The sequence below is a fragment of the Lepidochelys kempii genome, chromosome 19 (assembly GCF_965140285.1).
Source record: "Lepidochelys kempii isolate rLepKem1 chromosome 19, rLepKem1.hap1, whole genome shotgun sequence".
Lineage (NCBI taxonomy): Eukaryota > Metazoa > Chordata > Testudines > Cheloniidae > Lepidochelys > Lepidochelys kempii.
In genome coordinates, this window is record NC_136398.1 from 3,631,280 (window position 1) to 3,651,976 (window position 20,697).

Below are 20,697 nucleotides of genomic sequence, written 5' to 3' on the forward strand. Positions count from 1 at the left end.
CAGATATGCCTCCCATATCCCCAACCAGTTCTTGTATATTCCCTGTTCTGAAGTCTCTCTCTTAATGTGGGCAAGATGATGCCACCAATGTAGCAAAGTCAGGACTCTTTTGGTTTTGCAGAGCATTGTCGTTTAGGGATTAGTTTTGCAAACTACAAACTCAGTGCTGTTTCTCCACCAGTTTCCATTTGATGTGAATGCTGAACGTTTTGGAGGGATGATGATTTGGAAAAATGGCTCCAGTTTGGGCCCATCCCTAGAGGATTTCAATATAAAAAAATTCACGTTTCCTTTTAAATTGCCAAACGTCTCCCTTTTAAGGATGTTTATGTTGCGATCATTTGAGGGTTTCTCTACACTTTCCATCAGCCTCTGCTATATTCCTAAGGGAAAACTATATCTATAAAGCAGACAAAGGCCCGAACCAAGACACCTGAGCCAAAACTCCAGATCTGAACACCCTAGAACTTGGCAAGTGTGTGTGTAAAATCTGAACCCCAATTCCAGTCTGAATTTCACAATGGTCTTTGTCTCCTGAATCCAAAACATGGATCCAAACACCCCAGAACTTTGTGGGGATCCAGATCCTCATTTTGTAAACCCATCTCTGCTGTATTGTCTTCAGTAAAATCAAAGACTTCAATCCTGCCACTGGCTCTGTGCTCTTGCAGGGGGCCTGCCCAAAGTACAGCTGTTTGCAGGATCAGGGCGCGAATCCTAGCTCCAGTAACTCTCAGCTCATTTCTATTAATCCATAGTTTATTTCAGTCAAACGTCAGCTACACAAACAAAACAAAAGGGGACTTCCCCTCCCTTGGATTTATAGAACTTTTCCTTCTGGCAGCCACAGAAACAGAAGAAACCAAGTGTCCCAGAGAACATGAAGGTGTTTTCTTCAAATAAAAAGAGGTTTATTAAGATAATGAGAATGACACTGTGGTGTGTTGTACATCGATTGCAGCTCTCAGAGAAACAACAGCAAGTACAAAACCCTGCGGAACTTCGATAGCCATTATCATCACAGCCTGTTGTCCATGCTACAGGCCTGTGACTCCAAAACTTCATTCCCATTTCTAATGGCAGAAAATCCAAAGACTTTCCTCTTTCAAAAAAAAAAAAATCCCAACTCAATTAGATATAAATAACTTGCACTGGACATTTTAAAACTTTCAGATTTAATTACACATAAATAAATATGTACAGATTTAGAACAGTTCAGTTCAATTTGGCCTGGTTCAAGTTCTGCTCCTTGTGCTTTATTAATTATTATTATTATTATTATTAATTTTAGAAACCTGTGTGCTGTTATTTGTAGATTGTGGAGTTTTATTTAGTCCCAGGTGTAACTTAACCTGCTTGACCCCATTGGCTTGCATGTAACATTCCAGAAGGTTCTCGTTGATCAATTCCCATCTTGGAAAGAAGTCTGAGTGTAAGACTGTTCTCCTGACATGGTTCAGGGTTCCATAGGCCCTGGAGAAAATCTGTAGTGAGTGTCAGTTTGTTGCAAACTGTAAACAAAGTCTTAAAACCGCTTGAAAATCAAGGCAGCAACGCTGGTGATTTTCCTCTTGTCTTGGGCATAGGACGATTGTGTAGGTGGCATCATTGGAAGATTCCCTGTCTGCCTGTTGAAGGCAGGTTATACATCCAGATCTGCCTGCAATGCAAAAAAATCCCACCTGACTTACTTCTGCCTCAGTTTCAAAAGCATCTTGAGTGGCTGAGGCCTTTCCTCTCTGGTGATTTTTCGGTGTTTCAGTTTGAACAGACTCCTGGGGCACTTCAGTATTTTGTTGTGGGTTAAAAAACAAAACAAAATAAAATTGCACATGACTTGGCTTCCTGCATCCACCATTAAAATAAACAAAAGCCATCAACCTGTCTTATTCTCTTGATCTCAGTGATGTCCATTAAGGTTCTTTTCTTCTTTTTCTTCTTCTTCTTTTTTCTTAAATTCTTTAAATCTTCTTGTTTATTTGTTTGCTTTAAGAGTTGCGTCTCAAGTTCAAACATCGTAGTTCGGAAAACATATTTTTTTTCTAACACCAATAAGATCAGACCTCCTATCATGAGCTGGGAAGAACTCCCCCCAGTGGGGAGGGGGAGGGAGACAGCATGTTATTTCCGATGTTTCACTTCTTTCTCTGATGCTTTAGAGTCTCCAGCTGCATGCCCATTCCCTGTGCTGTTCATGAACATTTTATCCAAACCCTTGAGGGACTCCACCAGGTAGTTCTGGAAGGCTGTGAGTGCTGCACAGATAGCTGGACCCCCGAAGCCGTGGGTTATCAAGCTGAAGTGAGTCAAGCAGCTTTGGACACCTGGCTCTAAGATGAGAGACGGGCGGCTGTTCCCAAGCGGAGAACGATCCTGGGCCATCAAGTCTGCAAACTCTTTACAAATTTGCCTACAAGAGAAAGGAAGCCATTACGTTTTTAAAGAGGCTGGAAACCTATGGTCTTAAGTTTCTGTTTGTGCTCTGTTTCTGTAATTCATTTAATCTGTTATCACTGGGGAGACTGACTGAGCCAAGAGACTCCAAGTGTTTCCCTTCCAGGACACTGGTCTGAATTCAGCCCTGAGCTGGTAGGGATTGAAGGTCATTTCCATTGGCTAGCTGTTTGCTAGCCTGGACGAGATGAGTTTAATGGGTCTCCGATTCAATTCCCTGTGCATCATTATGAAGCCCCAGTAAGAATCATGTTTGCACAGGTGTCACTGAGGGCATGATTTGAAGGCAATGGGGTTGCACAGGTATTACTTAGGGCATGATTTAGCTTGCAGAATCTTTATGATTGGTGATGATGTCCAAGAAGGAAAGAACCTGGCTTGAAGTTCAGGTCCCAGGATGAGTTTGCAGGACTGGCAGTTAAATAAAATCCTTTTACTTGTAAACTAAGTGAAATGATCTGAAAGTCTCTGAGGCCCAAAAAGCAAGGAACCCCATGAAGCTATTTTAATGAGTCACTGTTTGGAGCAGAACACCATTTGAAAACAGTTAGCTTAAAACAATCCAACAACAAAAAATAAGAGGAAAGTGTTTGGTGAAGTGATGCGTTATCCCCAGGGGAGATGTCATAAAAGGCAAACATAAGCCAAATGCGTGCAGTGTCAATGAGCATGTCCTTTGAATGTTCATGTTCGTCCTTCCAATGTGAGTGAATGATGCATTTTTCTGTGTTGTGTATCCGTTGGATATGAGTGTGTGCAGCCCATTACCGTGAGTGTGTCCTCCTTGGGGCAAGGACTGTCTTTCCGTGATATGTATGTACAGTGCCTAGCACAAGGGGGCCTCGATGCTGCTGGGGATGCATACTCACTTGGTAGCCAGGAGCATGTTTTTCCGGGTGTGGAGTTCGCTGGGATCGGAGTGCTGACGGCACAGGTATTCCGCTGCTGCCTTCGCTGGGAACTCTGTTTCACACACGTATCCAAAATCCCGGGCGAGGTGAACCGCTTCGCCTAGAAGAAGGACAAATTAATGAGCTGGGTCTGTACTTGTGTAACAACGAGGGAGCATTTTGTGCAGAAGTCTCCACATATCTTATTGGGATGCCTTGCTCATTTCTGTTGGGGCTGGATGCCCTTTTCCTCAGATCTCTAGCCAAGGGGAGAAAAACTCTGGACTCTCCAGGATTGGCTCTAGCATTCTGGGACTAGCTGCGTCACAGGGTGGCTAGCCCCTGTGAAGAAGTAGGTCCAGCTCTCCTGTGCAAAGACAAGTGCTCCCATTTGGCCAATTAAGAGGGCAGGGCGCCAGTGGGGGCTATAAAGAACCAGAGAGGATCAGAGGCAGGGAGGGGAGTGAGGGATGCTCCCCTGGTAAAGGGATGGGGGGAGGGATAGCTCCGTGGTTTGAGCAATGGCCTGCTAAACCCAGGGTTGTGAGTTCAGTCCTTGAGGGGTCCATTTAGGGATCTGGGGCAAAAATTGGGGATTGGTCCTGCTTTGAGCAGGGGGTTGGACTAGATGACCTCCTGAGGTTCCTTCCAACCCTGATATTCTATGATTCTATGATCTCCCAGCAGAGAGGCTGTGGGGTTCCTGCTGGGAAGAGTGGAGCTGTTCTCTGGATGTGGAAGGGCTGGGCTGGCTGCCTTGGTACAAGGACAGGAGAGGACTGGGCTGGATAGCTGGAGCATGAGGAGGGATCCTAGGACGGTATGCTGTGCATACTGTTTTGGATTATGCTAGGGAAGTTCTAGACAAAGGTTGTGGCACTTTGTTAAAATTTACATGCATGGGACTTCTGTAATAAATGGAATGCACAAGGGCTATATTTATACTTGGGAAGATGCTTTGGAGGGAAACTGAGGCAGACAGGCCTGTTGTGTTGCACCTGCCACAGGGGGGCCCTTCTGGAGGTGCTGCACTATGTCAAGCTCCCACCGAAAGCAATGGGAGTTTCTTGTGCCCTGCTGTGGGAGAATCATGCCCCAGGAGTCCTGATTAACAGTCACCGGCTCTAAGAACAAAATCCCTCCCTCTCTCCTTTGCTGGCTGATAAAGTAACACACCAAAGTCAATGTGGCTGAAGTTACATCTGGGTGGAATTTGGCCCATTGTGCTGTGTTCTTACAGGAGGAAGCATAACAGAGACAACTCTGTCCCTCCCACCTCCCGCATCATCTCTCTCTTTCTCGCACCGGTTTTCTCCTTCTATCTTTTCATACTGGCCCTCCTATTTCAGAATCAGAGTATGATCCCATTGTGTTAGGCAACCATGCTGCCTTACCACAAACCCGGACTATCAAAGGGGACTGACTCCTTTTTTGGGGGGGAGGGGACACCCTAATATTGTGATTACTCAAGAACAGGGGAAGGGGGGAAGCACAGGAGGAATAGAAGGAAGATAGGTTCTTGTTTGTATCCTTCCTCACTGAACAGAAAGGCCTAAGGGGAGAGTGCTCAGCCTAGGTATCCATCATTCCATGGAACTGCCCTCTCATTGATGAAATTGATCCATCTTCAGGCATCCCCATGGAAATAATCAGAGCTGATGGCAATTGATCATGCCCAAACCCCCGGTTAGGCAGACAGAGCTAATTTGACTTGCCCCCCGCTGTTCATACGTATTAGGCCATCCATCCTAATAGCATTAACCTAGTTCCCATCGCTGCCACCCCAGCTCTGAGAATGGTGCGTGAAGCCTCGTTTGGGCAGAGTGTTTGCGCTTCCCCATCTGAAGCGTCTCAATTTCCTTTCCCTCCTCGCTCCCTCAGCCATCACTATATCATGAAATACTAGAAGATCAGAGTGGGGGCAATTTTGTGTGTGTGGGCGCATGTGCGTGTGCACAATATGCATGAAAATACAGTCACTTCTGTGGAACCAAAGCTATAACAGAGGGGTTAAAGCAAAGCACTGGAAGTTGGGACTTCTTGGCTCTGTCCTTGGTGCTTGGTGGAAGCATGTGCTAGTGGCTAAAGCTAAGTGTTTTGAAGGTGACTAGTGATTTGGGAGCCCAACTTGAGACACTGTAAAGGGGCTTGATCCGAGGGTCAGTACATGTTCTTAAAGTGCTTTGCTGAATCAGGGCCTGGTGGAGCAGGGGCTTCCTTACCTGCTGTAATGAAATAGATTGGGACACCTTCAGGCCAGTGTGGCGCAGGAGGGCACATGGCAGAGATGGCCATGAAGGAGAGTTGTCAAGTGACTTTACACAGGTAATGCCCTAATTCAGCCAACATTTCATCCCACGTGTTTCTTTCAGCGCCTGGGCAGTCTCAGTAAAGTTTTCGGGCCAGATGCCTACGTTAGCCACGTTCTTTTCAAACTCTTTTCTGGAGTGTTTGAGAGTGTTTTGAAAGTTGGAACGTAACCTGGTATCTTGTGTAGAATTAAGGCCAACTTCATCCCTGGTGTAACTCCAGTGAAGCCTGCACCCAAAATGCCAGAGAGCAGACGGCCGAAAATCCCATGAAAAATTCCAAACACACATTTCTATTTCTACTGATTTGCCCATGTGGCTCTCTTAAATATTTCTAACATGTCTAGCATTGCAGTATCTAAGTGCTAAATACTGTCCTTGAGTTTTGCATAGTACATTCATGGAGGACATCAGGATGGCTTCTGCTCTTCCCTTCCCCCTGGTTCTAGCATGCCATGCTTCCTCTTTATAAGATGATGAGATTGGCACTTGAGAATCAAAAGAGACAAATCTTAGACTCCAAACTGGCTGAACCTTAGCACAGGAGAAACAGCGTGTGAGTTCTACTTGAAGCAAAGCTCTGGAAGCAAGCAAACTGTCCATTAAGCACATCCCTCGAGTACAGCCTTATGTGTCTAATGTTCTTCTTTTGCTATTTTAGGTGATGATTTTTATTCCCCTGTCTCATTTACCCACGGCCACCAATTCTCCCTACATCTATAAAAAGAAAAGGAGTACTTGTGGCACCTTAGAGACTAACCAATTTATCTGAGCATAAGCTTTCGTGAGCTACAGCTCACTTCATCGGATGCATACTGTGGAAAGTGTAGAAGATCTTTTTATACACACAAAGCATGAAAAAATGGGTGTTTACCACTGCAAAAGGTTTTTTCTCCCCCCTTTTGCAGTGGTAAACTTTTGCAGTGGTAAACACCCATTTTTTCATGCTTTGTGTGTATAAAAAGATCTTCTGCACTTTCCACAGTATGCATCCAATGAAGTGAGCTGTAGCTCACGAAAGCTTATGCACAAATAAATGACATCAACCCTCCATCTATAGTTATGAACAGCTCTGCATCGATATAAAAATATAATTAATGCTCAGAAACACCCAGTAATAAATAAAAAAATGAATAAATAAAAAGTACAGAGGTTGAAGAGGCAGAGGGGAGCAAACAGATTAAAATAAGACGGCAAATGTCCAAGAAAAAAGGGGCCTGGGGCATAGCAGGGCAACCTAGTTTCTATCTGCTGAAAAATGGCAAAGCATTAGCACCTTCCCCTGGGTGAACCATCTTCCAATACCAGAACGCTGAGTTGCAAGAGGAAATCAGATCCATCAAGCACACATGGCCCCACTCTTTTATTTACTATGAGCCGTTAAGCAGTAACCAAAAAGCCAGCAGCCTCGTGAAATCAAAATGTATATTTCTTCCTTTCTTTCGTTCTTTTCGTTCTTTTCTTTGAATGGAAATCAGCCTGTCACTCAGCGCGCACCGACTGCCCTTGGTAACAACCTCCACCTAATGAAGCGGGTCATTTAATTTGCTGGCAACAATGGAGACAATTTTCTATTCAAAAACTGCAGGCAGCTGCCTCCAACACGCTGGGCGCAAATACAATGGATTCCAAAGCTGGAAGGGAGTTGGAGCTACCATTTCATTTGTCTCCTTCCTGTGTCCTTTGGTCCATAGATGCGGTAGCAACATCATCATTTCCATAGTGTGAAGGCTGGGAGGAGAACTACTAAACGTGCAGCTTTAAGCAAGGGGACTTCATGTTTAAAGGGCAAGTTATATGTTGACTATGGAGGCCCTACATAGCATATTTCCCGTAGCCTCACTCAGCACCCACCATACTCACAGATCAGCCACTACAGACTGTCTCCCTCTACACACCCTAGAAGGCTGTGGTTCCCTCACTGTTCTCTTTTGGGAATTGAACCCTGCTGTCTCACACAGCAGAGCCATTGAGCCAACCTCAAGCATATTTTTAAGGAGTGTGCGGAGCACTAGTGTATCATGAATCCAGAAATAGGGGCAGCTAGGCTTGGAAATGCATTTGACCTATTTCAAAGGCAAGTCAAGGGAACATGTGGAGATCTACACAAGTCTGAGTCCCAACAAACAGGTCTGTTTGGGCCAAGGACACAACATTTTCAGTAGTGCAGTAACTTTGCAATAGAAGTGAGTGCATATTTGTGAATAGGTTGGTGAATATTCGTGATAATTTCTTAATGAGTTTGCTTTGGCCGCGTTCCTGCTCCTTTTGTGTTTGCTTTCTGTGAATCTTCATGCAACTGAGTTTTACTTGTAGTAATTCACAAAAGTGAATTTTAAGCTCCAATAGTCATTTATAGCACATTTCAAACTAGTGCTGAAAATTTGATTTGAAGAGTTAAGCTCATACAATGAGGGAGCAGAAAGAATAACATTTGACTTATGTGAACCAGTCATAGCTAAGCAACACAGGTTGGGTTTCAGATTTCAGTGGTTCTAAATTCTAGATCCCGTGATGTTCTAAAGGACCCCAAAAGCATTGGTTGCCATGTGTAAGCGCTGCAACATTTGCCCTGACAGGTCTGCAGAGTCCTACCTCGTTCCGATTGTGAGTGCTTTCTCCAGACTGTGCTCTTGTTAGCCCAGCAGAAATCTGTTAGTTCAGAAGATGTGCTTGGGTCAAGATGGAGAATTACATGCAGACCCCACTTTGGCTTAATGATGGCTGCTGCATAATCTGTTCTGTTTTAGGCCTTCTGTCAAATTGCAAATGGAGGACTTAGAATGGGCAAAGGTTGGGCACCCCAGTCTGATGTTAAACCACAGAACAACTCTTACCTTCCACCAACGACGTCAGCAAAGTGACATTGGCAGCTTTACGCCTTCCTGCAGGTAGATTTAAGCCTATTTTCTCTAATCTTTCCCTTAAACACCTTCCACCATTTTTTGATTTTGCCCTGCAAGAGGGAAACAAGGAGGGAAAAGATTTTAGTTGAAAGGAAAGAAAAAGCAACACACAAATTGCTATTGTAACTGAGTAGTCTCTTGATCTGGCATAAAATATACAATAAGCTTCATGAATCTCAATTGTAAGAACTACTGATAACAGAATATAAAGTTTGTTAAAATCAGTTTCTATATTCCAAATGACACAGTAGTCCTGGATTCTTTTATAGCCCTGGAGAGAATGAAACAGATATGAGACTAAAAAGAACCTTCATCCAATCACTAGTTTTATTGTTTCAAATTCTCAACAATAGCAATCCTCTGTGATGCCTTTGTTCCAACAAACAGCAGCTCATCTAAGTTTGTGCAGGAGACTCACAGATTCATTAACAAAGAAGCATTTGGGCTGCAAACTTGTAGGAACTTGCAAGGTGATGCGCTGTATTTCAAAAATACCCATGTGCCCAGAAGTGCACAGAGACCTGCTGGGCTTTAATATTGTTCCAAAAGGTGGGTCTTACTGGAGTGACAACAGCAACAGCCAACCAGTGAGCTCATTGCAGGTTTGGGGCTGCATCTCCGCAAAAGGCAATAAAATTGACTATCCCCCAAAGCAGCAGCAAAACATGTGGCCTGTTACTGGAATAATTTAATTCAACAACTCTGCAGCCTTTGCTGTTCTGAGATAAAAAGAGCCCTGGACTGGGACTTCTCTATCCGATGACAAGATATAAGAATAACCACGTGGTAGAGCTGAACAAAGCACTTGCAATGGATCCCAGAACTAGGGCACAAGCTGCAAAATTCGTACTTGGGTTCAGATATTGAACACCCCTGAAGTTTGGCAAGGTGTTTGGGATAGGGCTTTGGCTTGGCCTTTTATAGACCTAGGGGGCAGCTGCACAATTTGGATCAGAATGTGAACTTTCCCAGATTCAGATCTCGGGGTTTGAAATTGTAACCAGACCTGTACATCATACCAAATCGGAAGGACCCGCAGATGCCATCTGAAGTCAGTGGGACAGTCTCAAGGGCATTCCCTAGACTGTAAGCTCTTTGGGGCAGGGTTTATCTTTTTGTTCTGTGTTTGACTGAGGCTCCTAGGCTCTACTGCAATGCAAATAATTAAAAATGACCGGCAAGGGTTCATCACTGGAAATAGCTCAGACACTTTGACCTGAAGGAAGCAGAGGAGAGACCAAATCAGAGGAAGATAAGTAAGGTGTGGTACTTACCTCCTTAGGACTCCCCCGAGAAGAGAGGCATTGAGACACTCTGGTGGGGAGAGCCTTCTCTGCACCTCCCCGACAGTCACTTTGTACTTAGAGGTGGAACTGAGAAGGGAGAGCCGGCCAGGCACGGAGCAGAAGACCTCGTTGGGATTTGTCACCCCTCCAATCAAACTGTCTTTGTTCATCGATAGGGCAGAGATGGTGGTGCCGTTTGCCTTTGAGGGGATGGGCACTGGAAGGAAAAGCAGCAAGAGAGAAAGAATGTCACTGGAAAGGATCTAAAGCAGAGGAAACAGAAACTTGGTGATGCTTGGGGCCACTCTGGCAGCATTCCAGGAGCTCAATGTACAGGCATTTCCGTCGTAAGAAGTAAACAGACATGACCAAGGTGTTTTCCTTGGTCTTGTATGTTTCTTAATGGAGAAAGAGAAACTGCCTGAGGGGTGGGTTTGAAAACCAGGCAAAATGCAGATCCGTAACTTATCCCTCCAAATTCAGGGGTGCTAGGACCCGGGGTTCTTGTTTGGCCTCTAGGAAAGGACCAGGTGCATAATTTTGACCAGATCCCCAATCCCGCCTTCCCCTGTCTGTCTTAGGGGTGCTTAGGATCCAAGATTTTGGTTTGGCCTGTCATAGAGAAAGGGGCCATTTGCAAAACTCAGATCTGGATCCTGTTTCAAGATTTCCAGCACTGCTGATTTTTGGAGGGGTTTTGGATTTGGGATTTTCATTGAGGCCCATGGTCACACAGCACCATTAGGGAGGAACAACAGACCTGGACTCTGTTCCTAGCGCCTCCGTTATCTGAGACTCAGCAAACCCCAGGGGAGCTAAGGGAGATGTGTGTGGACATGGGAAGGCTCATATTGACTTCATCTGGCTTTGGATCAGGCACACAGCAAGCGGGAACCCCACACTTGGGTCACCCTGGTCTAAAGTTAACTGAAAAGATCAGTTCACCAAACAACCCAGAACAAACTGCCTTATACTTAATGGGGAAAATGCCAATTAAAAGCAGAAAGGCAGACGGATGATGGTGAACAGCAAGCTCACACAGAGCCCATGGCCTTACACCGAGAGTGAAACTGGCCTATTTTCCCCAGACATCACTTCAGTAAGAAACCTCTTTAGACACAATAAAGGTTTCTTGATTAGAGCCATGGCAGAGGCTTGTGCCAAGTGACTTTGGGTTTTATATTTTGAAATTAATACCCAATTTAACTCTGAATCCACGGTTTTCAAAGACGCCATAGCTAACTGCAAATGCAATCACTCCAGATTGTTTAAACCCTGGCATTCTTTGTGGTTACTGAGTAATGGTCACTCCATGATGTACATTCAAACAGTACACATGCCTAATACTTAGAGCAACAAATAACAGGGAGAGATCCAGGTTTTATAAAGGAAATACACATGCCCAAAATGAAACAGCAAACCTGAAATTTAATCGGAAAGGGCAAGTATACTGAGCCCATTAAGGGGGCCTTACAATCAGCATATTGTAAATACAGCTCAACAACTTGTTAGCATGGCAATAAAAGAGCAGCACATGTTACATAAAAATGGCTAATGTTTTAGGGCTAAAAGATTAATGGAAATAAGCTATGGTCTATTAAGTTCCCTCTCAGTGTGAAACTCTGACAACGTCGGGGGACTGAAGGACAGGTTGCATGGGTTTCCCTTCGGAACTGACTAGCAAAGGGTAAAGTTCTGACAGTTGTGACACTTGGGATTGTGGCTGATGGAGAGGTTCTAAGGGAAGAACAGAGGCTAAAAGATTCAAGAACATCACCGTATGGGCTAGGAAAGCAGAGCTGCTTCCAGACAGCAGCGACGTCAGGGCTTTCTTTCACATTCCCCGGATGGTTAATATTTATCCCTTGGCACATTCCTAAAATAAAAAGCCAGAGCATGTTTTAAAAATGTCCACGTATCACTGCAAAGATGTGTCTCACTGCAGGTCCATGCATTTCTAAGTTTTTGGACTTCATTGAGACATGAATCAACATGCATCCATGCAGCCCCATGCATCCCTGGAGAGCTGTGTATGTCTTGTGGTTTCATGTGTTTTGTGCATCACAGTGTGTCCACGTGTTTCCATGCATTCATGTGTCAGTGAAGAGTTGTGCATTACTTGTAGGTTCATACTTCATCCCTGTGGATTCATGCATCAATGTGTATTCATGCTTCCGTGCACCACTGGGCACCTACGTATCTGTGTGTCTGGCTACATATCCATGCAGGACGGTACAACCATGCAACGCGACTCATCCACATGTCACAGCATTTGTTTTCCCCTGGTCCTGGATGAGAAAGCGAATCTTGGACTTGGTGCGGTATAATGCTGGAAGCTATTGGAAAGCTCACCTTGCAGAGCAAAAAGGTAAAATGCAGACATGTGTTTGGGAGGCATTCCATGCCGTGACAGAGTGCAGGGCAGCAAGGCCAGGCACTACGGTCCATGGCAGCACGGTGACGGGCGGATGAACAGAACATGATGAGGCATTGACACATGGTGTGTCACTATGACAGTTTTAAAACGTGCTGACTTTTTTTTAGGAATATGCACACTGCAGAAAACCAATCCACCTAGAGAAGACTAAGCTAGTCCCTGCCACTCCCAGAGCCACAGTCCAGAACCAGTTAGGCAGTCTCTGTTACATGCAATGACTTTCTGAATGTTATAGGTGCTGTGACAAGGAGAACCCATAGCAGACAATTAATTTGAATAATGATCTGTATTTCAGTAGTGCTTAGAAACCCCAACTGAGACCAGGGCCCCATTTTGCTAGGTGCTGTACATACACAGAAGGAGAGAGTCCCGTCCCAAAGTGTTTGCACTCTAAATAGACAAGACAGACAAAAAGGTGGAAGGGGAAACAGAGGCAAAGAGAGGGGAAGTAACTTGTCCAAGGTTACAGAATAGGCCATTGCTAGTGCTGGGAATAGACTCCAAGATCACTACCCTATCCACTAGACCAGGCTTCCTTAATCCAATCAGACAATCAAACATAACTACATGAAATATTTTTGTTTTGGTGTCGCTTTCTGTTTGCCTGGTCCGATCTCCAGCTTTTTTACCAATAAACCTGCTGCAGATGAGAGACAAAACTACCATCAGAGACTGGGAGTTTGGTTTCCTTGGCCTTTTTGGAACCAAAATTGGCTCTTGTCATGAGCAAACCAAAATGTCCCCCTGATCTGCAGAAAGCTGCTTTCCTGTTGCCTCAAGACTCAGGTGATCGGAACACCAGTCAGCCTGCAGACAAGAAGGAAGCACAAGACTATCAGAGGTTTGCCCAGTACTCAGCAGGCAACACGAAGCCCTGCCTGCACTAGCTCTGGGTTTGCTTTGTTTCCGATGCAAGCAGAATCTCACTTTCCAAACCATGTTGGTGCTTCCAGATGACTGACCATCTGGGAAGTGCTGCGTTGCACTAAGCAAAGAACATTTCTGAGATTTAGACCTGGGCCCCAGTGCAGCAGGAGGAACCACTGTAGCAAGATTTAAAATTACATTACGGGGACAAGGTTTTCAAGGCAAACTAGCTGGGCTTCGGGCCATTGGATGGTTCTCCCCAGGAAGCGTTCTGCTACTCTGTGTGCTAAGCAGAGGCGGCACTGTGTTGTACGGTTTGGATACAAATCTAAATCGGAACATTCCCAGTGTTCAGGGGTGTTTGCCTCCAGCCTTAAGGCTCTGATATACAAATTAAGCAGGCTGCATTGTACTGGGCTTTCTCCTTTAAAGTCTGCTTGGTTTAGACCACCTGAGATGTCCTGTCTGGGGTTTGATCCACCTTGGAACACTGCGGGTATTGCCTTCCCATCAGTAGGCTTATTCTTCCATTAGACTCCATGAGAAATAGGTGTGTATATCAAGGGAGGAATTCGCAAAAAGAAAAGGAGTACTTGTGGCACCTTAGAGACTAACAAATGTATCTATCAACTTCATGAAAAAACTCATGCAGATACAGACAGACATCATCTTCCTCTCCAAATGCAAACAGATGGACATCAGTGGTCAAATAAATTGGTTAGTCTCTAAGGTGCCACAAGTCCTCCTTTTCTTTTTGCGAATACAGACTAACACGGCTGTTACTCTGAAACCTGTCATTATGCAAGGGAGGAATTGACCCCACTGCAGATGGATAACCCTAGAAATATAGGACCCAAATTAGGAACTTTGGTGAGCTGAGCCATCTGTCCTTGTATTATACAAAGACTGTATTTCCACCATGAATGTTACAGGGACACGCCCAAGGCTCTGCTCATCTGTGTAACAGGGTGAATATAAACCCAGCCACTGGGTGGCAAGGAAGGAGTTAAAATGCTCTCCTGGACACAGAACTCACCACAGGTGTTTGTCTCCTCACTGCAGGGATTGCCAGACAGCCAGGCTGGGGAGGAGAGGTAATTGGATAGGGCTCAGCTGAAGGGAATTACTCCAGGAGGACAAAGGGATGCAGCAGTGGTGGGTTTCTCTGTGTGAGTGTGTGTGTTGAGCTGGGCTAGGGGACTGGCAATGGATCTGATTTAAGTTAGTGAGCATCACCTCTACCTGCCAGAGCTTTCAAAGTTACAGAAATCAATGGGATAGGGAGAATGGGGAAGCTGATAAAATATGGCTAGGTGGCACTGTCTGCATAGTTTAGCTTCTATGGATTTAAGCCTTTGCCCTCTTGACTCACCGGTGATACTTTTATTGTGTATTTTTAGTAATTGCCTGGAAAACTTGAAACCTCTTTCTTTCCTGATGCTTTCTGCTTCACTACAACAATTATTATTACTTAATTATTTCTATAGAAACAGTTACCCAGATTAGTACCCCATTTAGCTCCAATGTTGAAAGACAGCCCCTGCCCCAGTGAGCTTACAGACTATGCAACAGCTAAATAATGCGCTCAGACAAGGGAGGACCTGGTAGCGTTAGAGATGGGGCTGGGGGCGTGTTCCCAGAGGTCCGCAGTTGCAGGGAGCCTACAGCCCAGGCAGTGCTAGAAGACAGTGTTCTGCAAAGCAAAGGTGGGATTTAAGGAGGGATTTAAAAGATGTGGCTTGTGTGCTGGGTGACCAGCACGGATTTATTTTTAAGCAAGGAACATTAAGTTCCCATTCTGGGGGGAAAACTCATGGAGTCTGCAGACAGTTTTAGGCAGATGGATAGATTGTGTTTTGGGGCCACCTATCTTTAGTTTCAGAGTAACAGCCGTGTTAGTCTGTATTCGCAAAAAGAAAAGGAGGACTTGTGGCACCTTAGAGACTAACCAATTTATTAGAGCATAAGCTTTCGTGAGCTACAGCTCACTTCTTCAGATGTGCATCTGAAGAAGTGAGCTGTAGCTCACGAAAGCTTATGCTCTAATAAATTGGTTAGTCTCTAAGGTGCCACAAGTCCTCCTTTTCTTTTTGCTATCTTTAGTTGTGTCCCTTTAGAAATCCCAAGTTAAACCCGGGGCTTTAAGACTATAAATGGCAGCGTGACATTAATGAATAGCATTTATTTGGCACAACTGGTGTATTCTGTTTGTGCAAAAAGGCTCCGGTTGAGAAAAGGGACCCATAGTACTGAGTGCTGAACAGACACATAGCGAGAAGCAGTCCCTGCCCCAAGAAACTTACAGCGTAAATAGACAAGGGTGAAGACAAGGAGTATTATCATCTCCATTTTATAGATGGAGAACCGAGGCCCAGATTCACAAAGGTACTTAGACATCTAGCTCCTACTGAAATAAATGGGAGTTAGGTGAATCTAGCCCTACAGACTTGCCCAAGGTTTGAAAAGCTTTGAACTTGCTTTGAAATGACGTTGTCCTGAAATATCGGGGGGATTTTCTCACATAGTCTCTGATCTATTATTCTCTCTCGTATAATAAATTTAGCCATTAAAAATACTGCAGTGTCAGTAATAAATGTGCAAGCAGTGGGCAGATATTGGAAGGAAATTTGCCTCTGTGTTTCTTGTTCGTGTTGCCAGGTGCATTTCCATCAGGCAGAGCTCAGGATCTGACTGTCTGGTTTACTCTCCCAGGGGAGGCACTGGTTGCTACACATTACACATTTTGTGTGTGCTGAACAGCAGGGTAAATGGTGACCTAAAATCCTATGTGAGCGTCCAGCCATGGTTCTAGAGGGTACATGCTGTTTTGTCTTCCCTTAGAATGAGAGAAACTTGTGATTTCCAACCAGAAATGTCGTGTGTGTGTGTGCGTGCGTGTGTGCATGCTGATTTGCCTCTCTTTTGTCCTCTGCACACACCTTGGGCATAGCTTTCTGAGATGGTGAAACTCACACGCTGAGGCAGAACTCAATTAATCTGAGACAGGGACTTTCATAACAAGGGCCGAGAGAGATTTCAAAATGTGTCCCAGTTTCTAAGAACAGACAGCCACGTGGCTGTTCTGTGTACCTTCCCTCACTGCTTTCAACAGGGTTTTATCACCCCATGCTCATCATGCTGCACCATGCCGTGGAGCTGCTATAAACCCACAAATGCTGCAGAGTGGCCTGGTGGTAAGAGCTGAGAGACTGGAAGTCAGGACTCTGGGTGCTATTCCAGCTCTGCCCTGGACATGCATTGTGTCATTTCTTCTCTGTGTGCCTGGGTTTCACTGTCTGCAGAATGGGGATAAAGATACCTTGGAGGAATGTTGTGCTGTTTAATTAAAGCTTGTCAGGTGCTTTGAGATCCTTGGATGAAAGATCCTGTAGGTGAAAGTTCTGGGATGGTAGATGTAGCCAGGGGGAGTAGATACAGTGCCAAGATATGAGACTGGTTGATGCTTTGTAGATAGACAGAAGGGAGCTGAAAGACCAACCTGTGAAGGACCTGGCATCTCCAGTGGGATGCTGCAGTTTTCTCAAAATGTAATGGGAGGCCAGGAGCCTGGGTTCTGTGCTGTGCCTCAGGCAATATAGCCCAGGGTGGTGAAGGGAAAGGTGGCTTTAAGCCATCTCTGTACCTCCTGGATTCTGGGTTCAGCGGGGGCTGCATAGCCTCCTGTTGAAGTTAGGTCCGAGGGGCTGTTCTAACTTGTGGCCATTCTACAGCCCAGAATAACTGGAGTGCAGAGCTCCCTGGCCACATCCTCTCCTCCCATCAGGATGCCCTGGTGCCAGGGGCTGTGCAGGGAGACTGCACAGAGTCCTTTTGCCAGCTCTGCGCTGGCTGAGGAGGCCCCCTGCTCTGAGGGCATTCACCCAAGGCCATCTTTGCCTGCTACCTACCCCCTTCTATTGCTGAGTGGATTGTAATGGAGACTCAGGTGAGGGTCTCTTTGTGACCTGTGCCTGGCTGGGCCCACTGCAGGGTGAAGATGGGCCAGGGGATGTGAGGGACACAGGGCTCATATTACAAACACAGCCCCAGCAAGAGCAGAGGGAAATGAGAGCTACACTAGATCCACTTTTGCCTACAGTTTGCTGGGGGAAAAAAAATCTTTACACATTTACTCCGGTATCAGAATCCTTCCTTGCAAAGCATCTGGACCCAGCACTTCACTTTCCCTAAGCAGCTGCCTCAGCCCCCCGCAATAAATGGTACATCACACTCCCTGCAACTGAGAGCTTTAATTGTCACTTTACAATCTGTAAACTGATCATTCCCTGCAGCACCAGGAGCATGGCTAGAGGAGGGTTTCTCTTCTGCTCCATTGGAAGAATAATGTGTTGGCCGCTAACAATTGGCCCTGATTCTGATCTCGCTTATCTAGGGAACTTCATGGGCTTCACTGCAGTCCCCTCTGATGTGCTCAGAGTGCATGAGAGCAGGGCCAAGGTTTGTAAAATGTACAGATTGGTGTTTACAAAATGTAGCAGAAAGAAAGGAAGCTTGGAGTTTGGGTTTGGTTCTGGTTTGGGGAAGCATCCAAACTCCTGGTCATTTATCTGAATGTCTTGGGACTGGTTCTCACTGACAATTGACACCAGTGTAAATCAGGAGTCACTCCACTGAGCCAATGGAACTAGATGGGTGTGAAACCAGTGCCAGGGAGAACAGAGTAAGGCTTGTTTCTGTAGAATTGGGCTGGAGAGCTTCCAAGGCTAGGAAGCGTAAGCATGAGGTTTCTAGCATGTTTGCTCCTGGTCCCAGCTAAGAGTCCCCTACGTACAGAAGCCTTTGTTTTGGATTCAGGTTCCAGGTGCAGAGAGAAACCAGAAAGGAAAGAGGAAATGTATCCAAGAGGTTCCTCTCAAAAAGTGAGAAAAGTGAGGGCTTGGAAAGTTTCTTATTTTTCCCTTTCTGGTTTGTCCCATCCCACACCAACCTCAGTGTCTGTTAGAAAGCAGACATCTCTCTATCCCCAGCTCCCAATGTACATCAAGCAGAATAAGCTTTCATCTGTCAGGGATGGGTTAGGATTGCAGCACTGACAGATCTGTAACCCTGTGGTGCTGTTGCCTCTGGAGATAACCTCCATCCTTTTTCTGAGTGCATGGTGCTTTGGTGGCAATGACATTCCACCTCCAGGCATCCATGGTGCTGTCTGTCTTTGCAACAAGTGGATATTTGAGCTTGTGAATATATAAAAACTCCTTGCAGTGCTTGGATCTCAAAACCCTATTGTCGAACCAGATACTGTCCTTAGAGACTAGTCAGTTAAACTCCTGATGTACATTTGAAAATGGCTCTCTTCCCTGTTCTTTCATTAGAAAATTGCATTCTTAGCCCCTGGCACACACCAGTATGTAGCAAAGAGAGCTTTACAAGGAAATTGGACTGGATGGAGGGAGTCTTGCAGCCTTGGCTTTGGTATTTCTTAGGTTTAAATTTTTCATCTTGTTCCCTATAGCTGGCTTTATTCCCACTGACATGCCATCCTGATGAGGAGGGGTTATGAATCACTGAATTTTGCTCAAAGAAGTTTCAAACAAGATCTGGGTGTAAATCAGGAAAGAGCCTTCTGCAAATCTTCATTTGAATTCAAAAGTGAATTTCAATTCTGCTGTGTCTGCAGTACGCTCACGTTTGCTTCCCACAAACATCTGAGCCTTCAAGCTTCAGTAGGCAACTTGTAAACAGCAATGTTTAACCAGGAATATTCACCACAAGCAAATTTTGAAGCTTCTATTTAATTGACAAATTAGTAGTATGCACAGTGGTGGTCAGGTAGTGTACATATGGCATCCAATCAAATTACAGGGAAAGTACCACATGATTTCTCTAGCTAGCCACCAGCCACTCAGACACCAGGATGAGGAGAATGATGGACACAGTTTGAGGTTCAGATATTGGGTCTTCACAGCGAATTGTTCTTACAGGAGAAAATATTTTACAACAAAGCGGGCACGTGCTTTTTCATTTGAGAAATGTTTGTCCTTCTTGAAAACAATTTGTGGGCAGAAAAAGTGGCAACATTTGACAACTAAATTGTTTACTGCAAATTACTTGCTCAGCTTGATTTCCAACTCAGTCACTGGGCACGGTGAAGAGGAAACAGGGAGTACGTAGATCAATAAACATCACCCTTCCTACCAGCCTGTTTTCCCCTTCTCTCTGGCACATGCCTATCGAACCCTAGACCCCAGCTACATCAAACCTCTGTGTAATGCAGCTGTTATAGCCACATCTCTTCAGAAACTCAGAATGTTAACACTTGGATGGGTGTTTTAAAGAGGTATTCAGTGAAACCTGTACAGGAGACCAACCCTACAAAACAGCCTCTAGTCTTAAGACTCAGCCCCCAGAAATATCCTTAGACACATTGGTCCTGGTTCTTTCTCCTCTCACTGGTGTCAACTACACTGAGTTTAATGGAGTTACTATAGATTTACAACCGTGAGAGTAAAGTTCTGCTCCACCTTTAAAAGGACACCTGCACTGAGTAATCTATTTTTATCAGTCCTTTGAGAGGTTGCTTAAGAGAAGTTTCACTGTGTGTGATAGAATTCTAGATGCTAGCACAAAGGAACCTTCTGTGTAAGCTAGTCCAGCCCCTTGCATTAGAAACAACAATGGCTAGCGATTAGAGCAGCAGACAGGGAATCAAGATTCCTGGATTCCATTCCTTGGCACAAAGTGGGACGTTGTCTATGTCACTTAAGCTCTCTCTGCCTCATTTTGCCCACTGGTAAGATGTATTTATGTAGACAGGGTTGAGAGGCTTTAGTTAATTAATGTTTGTAAACATTAAGAAGGGCAAAGGATTATCAGCATCCATCAAGGAGGACTAATCTAACCTCAGTTTGAATGTCTCCAGTTGTAAATTACATACTGTAGATACACAGATATACAAGAAGTGTCTGCATGTGGGTGTGAGTGAGAGTAGCTCCTATTGTACTGTTGAAAGCTCTTATTTTCAATCAGACGGTACTTCAGAGTTCAGATTGTTCAATTTCCTGGTGTTTCAGCAGGGAGGTATTTATTGATGGTCCTGAGAAGGAGGTCAGTGCCATCAGCTATATTTCAAACCTGCAGTCTGTAATTATCCTTTCTTCCCAGAGGGGATTATACAGGTATTTTCTTTATCTTGAATGCACGACCTGAACCAAGTCCCCATGTCAAAGACCCTCTCTAGGAAATGCCACACTCTGCTTGCAGGCCTTTTCAAATGGAAGGATCGAAAGAATCTTGTTTTTTATCTTTCAGCTTTCAAGATTCCTGGGTGATGATCGGTAAATGGAACTTAGAATCTCAAAGGGAAAATGGAGTACAGGGCAGAAGCCTCCAAACTGTTCCCACGAGATCGCTAACACGAAGAGACCCAGTGCTTAGCCAAGATCTTTATACTAAAATTTTCTTTCCAAATGCAAATCAATACAGTAGATTATGCCCCCAAAGCTGACCAGGTAAATATGTTTGACCAAAGTCATATTGGAGTAGTCTGAAGGGAGTTGTGGAATCCCTCTCACTGGAGATTTTTAAGAA

At 44.9% G+C, this 20,697-nt stretch overlaps 1 protein-coding gene across 5 annotated transcripts in view; it reads right to left on the bottom strand.

Moving 5' to 3' along the window:
* Positions 1-795: 795 nt before the first annotated feature.
* TFAP2E (transcription factor AP-2 epsilon) overlaps positions 796-20,697 on the bottom strand; it is a 50,766-nt gene continuing 30,864 nt past the window's right edge. For 2 of the 5 annotated variants that reach the window (XM_073317757.2, XM_073317759.2), the window contains exons 4-8: positions 11,623-11,721; positions 9,834-10,062; positions 8,491-8,609; positions 3,324-3,465; positions 796-2,410 (exon numbers count right to left, since the gene is read on the bottom strand). In XM_073317757.2, coding sequence (XP_073173858.1) covers positions 2,122-2,410; positions 3,324-3,465; positions 8,491-8,609; positions 9,834-10,062; positions 11,623-11,721 — 878 coding nt within the window. In that variant the 3' untranslated portion in view covers positions 796-2,121. Of the gene's footprint in view, positions 2,411-3,323; positions 6,142-8,490; positions 8,610-9,833; positions 10,063-11,622; positions 11,722-20,697 lie in introns of those variants that run through there. The other 3 variants (XM_073317760.2, XM_073317761.2, XM_073317763.1) reach the window with 2 other exon arrangements.